This window comes from Pterocles gutturalis, unplaced genomic scaffold (genome assembly GCF_000699245.1).
Source record: "Pterocles gutturalis isolate BGI_N339 unplaced genomic scaffold, ASM69924v1 Scaffold45629, whole genome shotgun sequence".
NCBI lineage: Eukaryota > Metazoa > Chordata > Aves > Pterocliformes > Pteroclidae > Pterocles > Pterocles gutturalis.
Genome location: NW_010132364.1, coordinates 1 through 11,203, shown reverse-complemented (window position 1 = coordinate 11,203; position 11,203 = coordinate 1). Strand labels below are relative to the sequence as shown.

Here is an 11,203-nt window from a genome sequence, read left to right as displayed (position 1 = left end):
CTTATCAAATGTTTAGATCAGTTTGACATATCTTTTAAAAAAAACTTTATTACACAGAAAACTGGCATATGCTCTCAAGTTAATGTTGGATTAGCTTTGTGCAGGAGAAAAACATTGAGCGTTTAAAATGGGAATGTTTCTGGATTTTACTACAATTACGTAATAAGTACATTTTTTTCAAAGACATTACACTGGATAACATGAACCATCTTTTAAGTTATTGGATATCCTTGTTTGGGAATAGGAAAGGAAAGTTTTGTTTTTGTTGTAGTCCTTTACCCAAACTGAATGGGAAGTGCATGCTGCATTTGTACAGCTCATTATTCCAATGAGATTGCACTATTGTAGTACAGAATAGTTTATCCTGTGTTCTGTAAAAAAGGGGTTTTATTAAAAAAAGAAAAATACAATTAAGAGGTATGTTTGCATCCAAACTCACTTTCCTACCATCAAATGTCAAATTTTTGACAATAGTGAACTGTCAGAACATTGAAGAATTATTATGAAAAAGTTAATATCTATTTGTATTTGTGAGATAATTACTTAACCTTGGGTCAATGTGGAAAAAAATATGTTGGTGTCTCTGCTATTTCAGATTGTATCCAGTTTTAAAACTACAACATCAAGGGCAATCTGTCAACTGGTAAAGGAATATGTTGGCCACAGGGATGGTATTTGGGATGTCAGTGTCGCGAAAACTCAACCAGTGGTGTTGGGAACTGCATCTGCTGGTAAAGTTTTGTGTTGCTTGAATCTTTGGAAAAATGGGGTTTAGTCCCTAAGCTATAGCTAATGTAGATCAAAATCATACTGGAATACTTAGCTCCACACTGAAGAGTCGAGTTAAAGAAGTTCAGTAGCTGAAAAATTCTTAAATTGCAGTTTCCTTTAAATGCATTTAACCTTTAGAAGGTTCAGGCATCCTTGCTGGTCTTTCTAAAGCATGTTCCACAATACTTCCATGCAGGTCACGCTCTCTTTAGAGCATGTCTGTCAGATGGTGTTAATGGAGGGGTTGGGGAGCTGCTTGCTTGGAGAGGTCTCTTGCACAGAGTACTATACTTTTGTGGATTTGGAAAGCTATTAGGGAAATAAACCATAACCAGTTAGAATTGGTCAGCTTGAAGTGACAGTTTTGAAACTGGAACAGAATCTGAATACACTTACTGGACATAAATATTACGGACCAGAAACCTCTTCATAAACTGAACTGTTACTGTATTTACATGTCCACCGAGAGGCACATCTTGTCTTTGTGTGGGACATCTTGTTGTCCTGATTTAACTTGGAAGCAGCCATTCTCCTATTCAGCATTAAAGTTCTCCCCACTTTAAAGTACTTACATTAATTATTTATTTTGGGGTGTGGCAGGGTAAAGGAGTGGCATTGGGAGTGATTTCATTTTTCAGTAAGTTTTCATAGGCCTCTGCAGTGACCTTCATGCATTTGGGACTTCTATGCAGGTAGTAAATAGTTTGTGCATAGAACTCTTGTTTGTAGTGACTTGCCTGACTTTTTCACCACTGAATGCTTTCAGTGTTCTTTCTGAATCTCATGATACACAGTTGGAGCATTATACATAAGTATATAACCAGGTTAGAAAAAAACATCAAAAGTAGAATTTGCTTTTCAATACTTACTGCAAATTAATCAGATTGAAACAGCAGCTTTACTTTTTTGAGATGTGTATTAAGTTATGATGGTAGGAAGCTTTTATATTTTATGTATAAGGTAATCATAGAATCATAATCAAGAGGAGTTGGGCTTTCTGTGTTTGAAATCTATTTCATGTGGTATGCTCTACAATTTGGAGATAACTTGTTTGTTGAATCGATTAAAAGTGAAAACTATACATTTGTAACAATATTTAGAGCTACTTTTTAATCTTTATAGATCACACTGCTTTGCTGTGGAGCATAGAAACAGGGAAGTGCCTTGTCAAGTATGCAGGGCATGTTGGATCAGGTAAGATGAGCATGTTGTGAAAACTGGAAATGGAGTGTGTTTGGGAGGGGGAAATGTATTTTGGACAACTACAGAAATGTTTATTTTGGTTTCACTTGCATGTTTGCCAACACCATTAACAAGTCAGTTGTGAAGTTCCATTGATCTTCATAGAGAGAGTGTTTTGAACTGTGATTGTTTCTTAGAGAGGCGTATTAAGACAGGTCTGTAAATACTAAATGAATAAACAAGTCCATATGAAGAAATTTACAGTTACAACACTTGGAAGTTAAACGTCAGAACTCGTTGAGGTCTCACGCATATGCAGAACACAAAAGAAGCTCCTATAATCGGAGGTTAGCTGTTTGCAGGATCTGTATTATAGTTGGGGTAGAAGATACAGATGCTTGGTGACTATCTATTTGCACTTTTGTTTAATACATGATCCCATATATAAATTGCTGCGTAGTATTAAAATCTTGTTTTGAAGGCAGTTAATTCAACATAGGCATTTGTCCTCTATACCAGTATGAATATTTCAGAAACAATGTTTTGAAACACCTCCTTGCATGGGGAGGTGCAGTACAGTATAAGTGTTTTTGATGTTACTCTTAATTTTTGGTGTCCAGTTTGACAAGCACCTGACTAGCCCCCTTCTTTCTCATAACAGGTTACAATATAAGGTTTTATAGACCAAAGGTGGAGAGGTGTTCCATAGCTTTAACTTGCTGTTGAGAGTTGAGTGCTTTGAGTGATCGCACCCTGGAGTGTAGAGTCATGCACCCAGAAAACAAAGAACACAGTTATTGACGTGGTATGTTTGGTTAAGTAACCCAGATAGCTCATCACAGGAACTTTGTGACAGAGATACAGTTAAGTTCTCCAGAGAGTGGTCAGCTGCTTCAACCATGAGTTCTACTTTTTTTTCCCCTGCTACGTGACTTCTAGCTCTGACAGCACAAAGATACTAGTAGATAGATGCATAGAAACAACAGGTAACACTTCAATTGGTTCAGATATCTCGAGTTGCTTGCTGCATGGAGAGGGTACCTTTAGCCTGTAGAAAGTCATGTTTAAAAACTCCAGTCACTTGCATTTTCATGACGATAGTGATTTTTTTTTTTTAAATTGCTATTTTAAAAAAACCTATGAAAATAGTAAAATCTCTAACCTGTATTTAAACAGTTGTGTGTAAACTAAGTAAAAAAAATTACACTATAATTTCTAAAAAACATATAATTTATGTAAATTACATAAAAATAATGTATTTTAAATTTTTTCTTTACTTTTTTACATTAGACAGTTGATTTGAAATGGAGCAAAGGTGTTGGGTGCCAGCAGTTGGTGCACTGTTGAGTTAGTTCAGTGTGAACAATTTGAGGAGTGTCTTTTTAGAGTTGTTACACCACACTCTCCTGACAACATAAGCATCTATTTTACTTGTATGATGGATGGAAATTATTTTTAAGTTCTTTCTTGAAGAACTGTTGAAAGGAAGCTTATGGATTTTGCAAATGGGAGTGATTAGTGATGAAAAGTAATTGAATCTTATGCACTGAATTAAAAAAATGAAGAAGAGCTTTGTAGGCTGATAGAATTCTCACAGGACAATTTTAAAACAATAGTGTTTTGATTAGATATGGTTTCAAGACTGAAATCTAATTTGTATTATTTGCATTAGTTTTTTAGGCATTTGTTCTTGCAGTCTTAAGCAGTAATCGGAAAACTGATGGTCATATATAGTAAGTTTTCATTATGTCGGAAATAGTTATGAGTATGTAAATTCGCCTTATGGAAGTCAAGAGTATTATCTCCTGTCAGCTTACACATGATTGTCTGAATGTGTTTTGTTTATAATTTTGTCATGGTTTAACTGACACCTTTATAACAAGAAACACTTGTACTAGATTCAGGAAGTAACTTGCTAGAAAATTTGTATTGTTGTGTAGTCAACTATAGCTGCTTTCCTTGATACTACATAGGTTTATGTACTCAAATAAAAGACCATGGTTCTTTGTCTCACCTAAGAGATTGCTATACTACAAAAGTGACTTAAAACTGAAGACTTCTGGATGTTTCAGTGCTTTTAATGATAAAACATTGTGAAATAATTCTTAAAACTTTACATTGTTTTACACAGTAAATTCCATAAAGTTTCATCCAACTGAGCAAGTGGCTCTTACAGGTATGTAAAATTTTTTCATGTGCTGAGTATGTTAGTCATGATGAAGAAAGAGTCATTCGCTAACATCTTTTTGGTTGTAGCCCTTCTTCCTACTGCTTTGTCAGCGTCTGTGTTGATTGCATTATTTTTATATTTGAAGGCATAACAAATCGGAGTTAGATCTCTCCATCTGTGTTTGTCATATCGTTGTCATTTGTGCTTACCTGCTCCAAAACGGCCAGTTAGAATCATACATCAGCTGAATTTTCACAGGTCTCCGGGGCCTGATGGGATGCATCCCAGAGTACTGAAGGAGCTAGCGGATGTTATGGCAGGACCCCTCTTGCTCATCTACCAAAAGTCTTGGGAGTCTGGGGAGGTCCCTGCTGCCTGGAAGCTAGCCAGCATTATTCCAGGGGGAGTGAGAGAAGACCCAGGGAACACACTTCCTAGAAAGATGATCGATGCCCTGTGCCTGTCAGTGTTGAAGAGGCATTTGGGCAATACCCTTATTAACATTCTTTAACTTGGTCAGCCCTGAAGTGGTCAGGCAGTTGGACTAGATGATTGTTGTATGTCTTTTCCAACTGAAATAGTCTCTTCTATTCTGTCTTAACCCTTTTGAAATACATTATGTTTCCAGAACTAAAGGAAAAGCATATTGTCATATTGAGTGTGCTGAAAAAACAGCTAGAAAATAGGACTGTTAGTGTAAAGGTGTTTTCAGGACTGAGAACACCATCAGTGCAGCTTCAGGTTTGAAAACTGTCTAAGGTGGTTAATACTGTGGTTCATACCGTAGTAATACATGTGGCCCAGCAGTTAGGGCACTAACTTTGGGATTAAAGAGATCTGGATTCAATTTGCTGCTATTAGGTAAGTCGTTGTAAAATGAGGATAATTATTACTGAGGTTAGAAATTAAAACGCTGCTTCTTTTTGCATCTACGTTGACCACTTTAAAGGAAGGTAGGGAGTAGATGCCTTCTAGCTGGGCTAACAATGATTTAAGTTTGGCTATTTGGATTTTTGTATTTTCATATAGTAACTGTAGTCAGTCTTTCAGTACTGTAAAGAATGTTGCTATATAAACTGATTTATAAAAAACAAAACAAAACCAAGCAAACAAAAGCTGCCCATAGCTGGATTTTTGTTCTTTTATTTTTCTGAAAGGTGGTTCTGCAAATATTTCCATTGAAATTTTTCAGGGAACCTGTTCTTCAGTGTCACTTGATTGATTTAGAACCGATTACAATACAAAATCTTCCTCTCTGATCCAGAACACTGACACCAGAAATTATATAAGGTTGACCTTTCTTCTAGCCTTCTTGGTCTATTAGATGAGATATTTTTCCTGGTGCTTTCATGTACATTACACTTGCCAGATCTGTGCATACTCATAACAAACTCTTTTCTCAATCTAGAACTCTCAACACTCTACCCCTCGGTATTAGAGAATGTTTGTTCTGTCCATAACAAGGAGGATCTTGAGTTTCTCCTTATTTGAAAATGGATAAGTCTATTTCAAAACACGAAGTCTTAAAATCAGATGGTACCTGCTGAGCTATAAACTGGTGCTAGTTAAGCTGAGTTGCTTAAGGCAGAAGCAGAATAGCGTCACACGTGCTCGTTTGGGTTTCTCATTAAAACCATGCTAAAAACATTTAATGTAAAAAAAAATCACTGAATGAAGAGGAACCTCGGTATTTTGAGAAATAGCAAATGAAGGATGGCATCTGTTGATTTATTAAATGCCTTCTTGAAATGTTATATATTAGAACAGCAGTGATATTCATGTTCTGATGTGTAGTATTTAAGTGCGTGTTTTCACTGTAGGAATGGTTAATTTGGTAGCTACTTCTATTTTGCATAATGAGTTATGTTCTTATCAGTATTGAAGCCAGGAAAGTACCCATTGATGTTGAGACTTGCTTACCAAAAAGGTCATAATAGTATCCGTTAGAAAAATATGCAACTTGGACAGCATTGTCAAATGTAATGTTAAAGCCTTTTTGTATTGTCCATGGAAATGCTCTTACTGAGTCAGGCTCTCTCTCTCTCTCTCTCTCTCTCTCTCATTCTACCTGCTGCCCAATGCCGCCTCCCTCCCTGACTTCACCCTGTGCAGCATCCGGAGACCAGACAGCTCACATCTGGAGGTACATGGTACAGTTGCCTACACCTCAGCCAACTGCAGACGGCAATGTAAGCAATCAACTTACAGCAGCCAAACTAATTGCACAGCAGTTTCATCAGATACAGGTTTTATGATAAGACTGAATGTTAAATTACATGATTGCAGGATTGCAAAAGGTGGGATTTTAAGGTTTTAGTTTAACAGATATATTTCGGCCTTTCTTTCAAAAAAGACTTCATGTTTTCAAAGATCTATGGTGCAGAATAGAAGATGCAGCTGCGAATAAATTAATTGACTTTTTGTTCAAGGTAATAAACGTGTAAGTAAATAATTGTTGAGTAAATTTTTTTTGTAATAATTCGAATCATAGATAATAATGAAGTTCTTTTTAAACTAGCTGCACTCTTGTAGCTGATCAAAGGGGGCCTACAGGAAAGATGGGGAGGCACTTTTTATAAGGGAGTGTAGTGATAGGGTGAGGGGTAACGTTTTTAAGCTGAAAGAGTGCAGTTTTAGATTAGATATTAGGAAAAACTTTTTTACTGTGAGGGTGGTGAGGCACTGGAACAGGTTTCCCAGGGAAGTTGCGGATGCCCCATCCCTGGAGGTGTTTGAGGCCAGGCTGGATGAGGCTTTGAGCAACCTGGGCTAGTGGGAGATGTCCCTGCCCATGGCAGGGGGGTTGGAACTCAATGATTTTTAAGGTCCTTTCCAACCCAAACCATTCTATGATTCTATGAACTTATTGAGGCACCTGTATTAGTTATAGGTGCTATGAATTGAAAACTGATGGTAAAGACTTGTATATTTGGTATTTATTTGTGTCTTTAAATATGATTTTTAATGGACCCTTGCCAGCACTTATCACACTATCTGACATTGCTGTCCCCAGGCTTTTATTTAGTCGGTATTTACTGTAGACTGTCAAATGATGTGTTTGACTTAAAAGCACCCTTACTTAAATTGTGAAGAAAAACACAGTTTAAAATATGAGTTTTTCAGTAAGCTGAGTAGGGACAAGAGATGGCTGTATAATAGGAGGTAGATTTGTGAATGGAAAATGCTTGTTTCAGTTCATTTGATTTCGTATTTCCATTTTGAAAGAGCAGTACAAGTGTTATCTTTTTTACATTCAAGTATCATGAAAGAAAAGTGCATTGGTCTTGTATAAGTGAAATAGGGTTCAGAGATCAATGCTTCCTGGTTACCAAAAGAATTTATTTTGCATCTAGTTTACATCATCACTGTGTGATGACAGTGTATTGACCAGCAGACAAATATTGATGTCATGATTTTGATTCTAATGGATAAAAATATGTCTGTAAATTGTCTTCCCAAAGATGAAAATAGTCAGTGTCTTGTTAGATGCTTCCTACTCCTAAAAACTGAAAGGAAGAAAAGTCTCTTGATACATGTGCTGTAGTGAAACTAGAGGGTGATAGAGTGAGCGGAATGTAAAAGACTTATGACAGTTCAGAAGAGATTTTAAAATGAAGTCGTTATTAAAACTGCGTTTAACTCACTGGTATTATTCCTTTAACTAAGTTTTTGATAGTGAGTACCTGATTGGGCTGGATTCTACAGTCCTAAATTATCCACATTCACATGAAGGGGATTGGGAAGCATTTACACTGTAAAATGTAGCTTAGAAACATTCCTTCCCATTTATTCTACATCTTTTTTCTTTCACATTGTATAGCAAATGTCTGGAGAAGATGAAGTTGAGTTCTCAGACAAAGATGAACCTGATGCAGATGGAGATGGTTCTAGTGATTGTCCCACTGTCAGAGGCCCCTTAACTTCACTCAAAAGCCATCAAGGAGTGGTCATAGCAGCCGACTGGCTTGTTGGGGGGAAGCAAGCTGTGACCGCTTCGTGGGATAGGACAGCAAATCTGTATGATGTAGAGACTTCCGAACTTGTCCATTCTCTTACAGGTATTTGTTCACTTACAAAAAGATAAATTAGTCATTTATTTTTATATGTGGGGTTACTTCTAGATACTGAAACACTCGGAAAAGTTGTTTCTCTGGAGTACAATTTGAGTCCTTGACCTGCTGCTCAATATTGTAATGGTTTCTAAAATTCCAGCCTTGTTAATCCTCTGAGCATGATCTGTGTTCTTTTGAGCTTGTGATATATCCTGTGAAGTAGGTGTTACTAGACTGAACGTAGCCAAATTTTAGTTCTTGCAAAATGCTTTTGCTGTGTTCATGGCATAGTAAGTAGCAATAGCTTATTGCTACTTAATAATCATGTGATGTGAGTAGGGTTTGTTTTTTCTTTTAAATATAGTTCTAAGTTTTTACAGCAGCAGTAACATTAGAGTTCAGAATTATTATTATTGCTCTTTTACTGTGTGGGGAAAAAAAAAATCATCAGCATTTCATTCCAAGTGTATGTGGAAATGAAAATTCTTATTTTCATTACCTTACGTGTTCTCATCTGTGATTGTAGGGCATGATCAAGAGCTAACACATTGTTGTACACATCCCACCCAGCGTCTTGTGGTGACATCATCACGCGACACAACCTTCCGTCTGTGGGATTTCAGAGATCCTTCTATCCATTCTGTGAATGTCTTTCAGGGCCACACAGAGTAAGTGACAGTTCCTTCACAGGTTTTTAGAAGTTCCAAAAGTATAAATGTATTCAGTTGCTCATCTCAACAAAACTGTTGCTGTGCTTTTTTTGAGGTACTAAGTTCATTCCCCTGTTTTATGAGACTAATTTTCACAGAAACCCCCAACTGTCCTCCTTCAAATGTAACACAGCAGTACTTAATTTCCAAAAGAGCAGCCAGGGCTCTTGGTGTAGTGTTGCTTATATGGTAAGTCTAGATAAAACTCCTTACAATTAACGGTGATTTAAGGTATGAGGGTTGTTTTTTTGGCGTTGGTTATGCCTGTAGTTCAGGGGTATTGCTGTAATACAGTTGTTTCAACGTATTACCTCTACTTGTCATTATATTTAGTGAAATAAAGGTTTCTTCTTTGGAACCAGTGGAAAAAGAGGAGTAACTTTTACTCTTTATGCTAATATGTACATGAAATAAGAAATTAAAGTAAGGGCACTGATTGCTATGTTCAAAGGGGCACTGTTCAAAACAGTGGTTTTGATTTACAATTTTTAGTTACCAGTTTAGGCTTTATGTTTTCATACTGGCTACTGTTGAATATCAGCAAATGTAGTCATGAGAATCTGTGTTACGGTCTTGACTTACCATTCTGTGAATCAGAGCTGTGACACATGGAAAATGCAGGAGTAACTTGGAAATACTTTATCCAAGAAAGTGAATCTTTTTTTAAGATTTTTGAATGTTTTAACTTGACTGTTTAAGAATCAAATTCACCTCCCATCTTCAGAACAAAACATGATTGTTAATCCTAACTCAAAACAAAGCATTTATTTACATTTCTATTTTTTGTTAATTCAAATGTGTAGTTTGCATTATGACTGAGTTTCAGTATCCACGTTCTCATTTTCCCATCGGTTGGCTAACCTATCCATAATGTAAAACTTCTTTTAAACCCACCACCACCAGCCCCCCTCCCTGTCCTGGACTCATTAGCTTGATAAATATTTGTACGTGACAATCATCTCATCTAAGTGGCCATCTTCTCCTGACAGAAGAGTAGGCTTAGTTTTGTGGTCTGTGTTCTAGAATCTGCCATCTTTCTACTCTTTATTGCTTTTTCTAGAAGGACTTGTGAAAGTTGGAAGTTTTTGTGTTCATTGCTGCCTCCATTTTTTTTTTCCTGAGTTAATTAGTTGCTTTGTCCCAGGACTTTTTTTTTCAGAAAAAAGGAACATGATTGACTTTTGTGGTTTTCCATATGAATACTGTGACCAAATGATGTTGATCTGGGGTGATGGTGCATACTGTAAAAGCTGTTTAGCTGGTATTTTGGCCTCTGTCACTGAGACCTATAAACTATCAGGGAGTTTATGTTTTATGAATAGAATAGACCTTGAGCAACCTCTTGGGTCACTCTGTTCCAGCTTTTAATTGTCTTCATATTTGTGTTTGTCTGTTCTATTGTCTGTCTCCATTTTGTTCTTTGAATGTATGAGTTTTTAGTATTGACATTGGCTTTCCACAAAATGCACTCTACCTTTTAAGAGTCTCAAAACTGACTTACTGTTTAATGGCTAAGGTTGTTCAGCTCTCTGTTTTGTTGAAGAGATGATTCTGTTACAGAAGACAAGTATTTCACTGAGGAATGCAGTCGGAGGGGAGATGGGAGTTTGGTGTTTTGTGGTTGAGACATACTTCAAGGGATTTTATTTTTGGTCCACTTCAGTACTGCCGATATTGGCAATATATTTTTAAATTATTCTCTACTCAGCACTATAACGGTCTTCTCCCATTAAGCAGCATAGAAGAGTTTTATCTGTTGACTGGCAAATACATATGCGCAAAACATTTTTTTTGTTTTCCTGGATGTCTGTTTGAATAATGTGCCAAGTTTTTAACATTTTGATAGGCTTTTGGAATCCGTTCTGTTAATTGGATGTTGCAGTCATTAATGCCGATGATCTAAAGTCCTCAACCAGGAGCTTTAACAGCCTCTTGCTGAGCAGTACCTGATGAATAGCTGTCCAGAGCTCATAGAGCAGCTATTATTTTTTTCCCCTGTGTATTTCACCAGATCAACTCCTAATGCATTAAACCGATATAATTAGATGCCAAACATACGGTGTTTATTGTGTTGTAGCCCCCAGAATCTTATTCCATCCTGATATCCCTCTCACCAGGGATCCAAACCATCACCGAATCCTAGCAGCGCGTGGCTCAGAACGTGAGTTTCGTTCCCTGTTTGACGCTGCCTGGCGCTGGCTTCCCCCTGGAAGGATGCAGAGCTCCTCTCGGGAGCGCGCGTCTCGCTGCCTCAGTTCTGCTGCACGGACTGAGCAGCGCGGGCGGTGCGGCCTCGCCGGGCGGTGACACCCGCGCCA

General features: G+C 37.2%; 1 protein-coding gene across 1 annotated transcript; it reads left to right on the top strand.

The window, feature by feature from the left end:
• Positions 1 to 595: 595 nt before the first annotated feature.
• Positions 596 to 11,192, top strand: WDR37 (WD repeat domain 37; the record flags this gene model as incomplete). The annotated part of the gene is given in 7 exon segments (XM_010080873.1): positions 596 to 731; positions 1,894 to 1,965; positions 4,085 to 4,129; positions 6,236 to 6,312; positions 7,944 to 8,181; positions 8,702 to 8,884; positions 10,963 to 11,192. Coding segments are annotated over 7 exon segments (981 nt in total), but the record flags the coding sequence as incomplete, so codon positions are not given.
• Between the last annotated feature and the right edge of the window lie 11 nt (positions 11,193 to 11,203).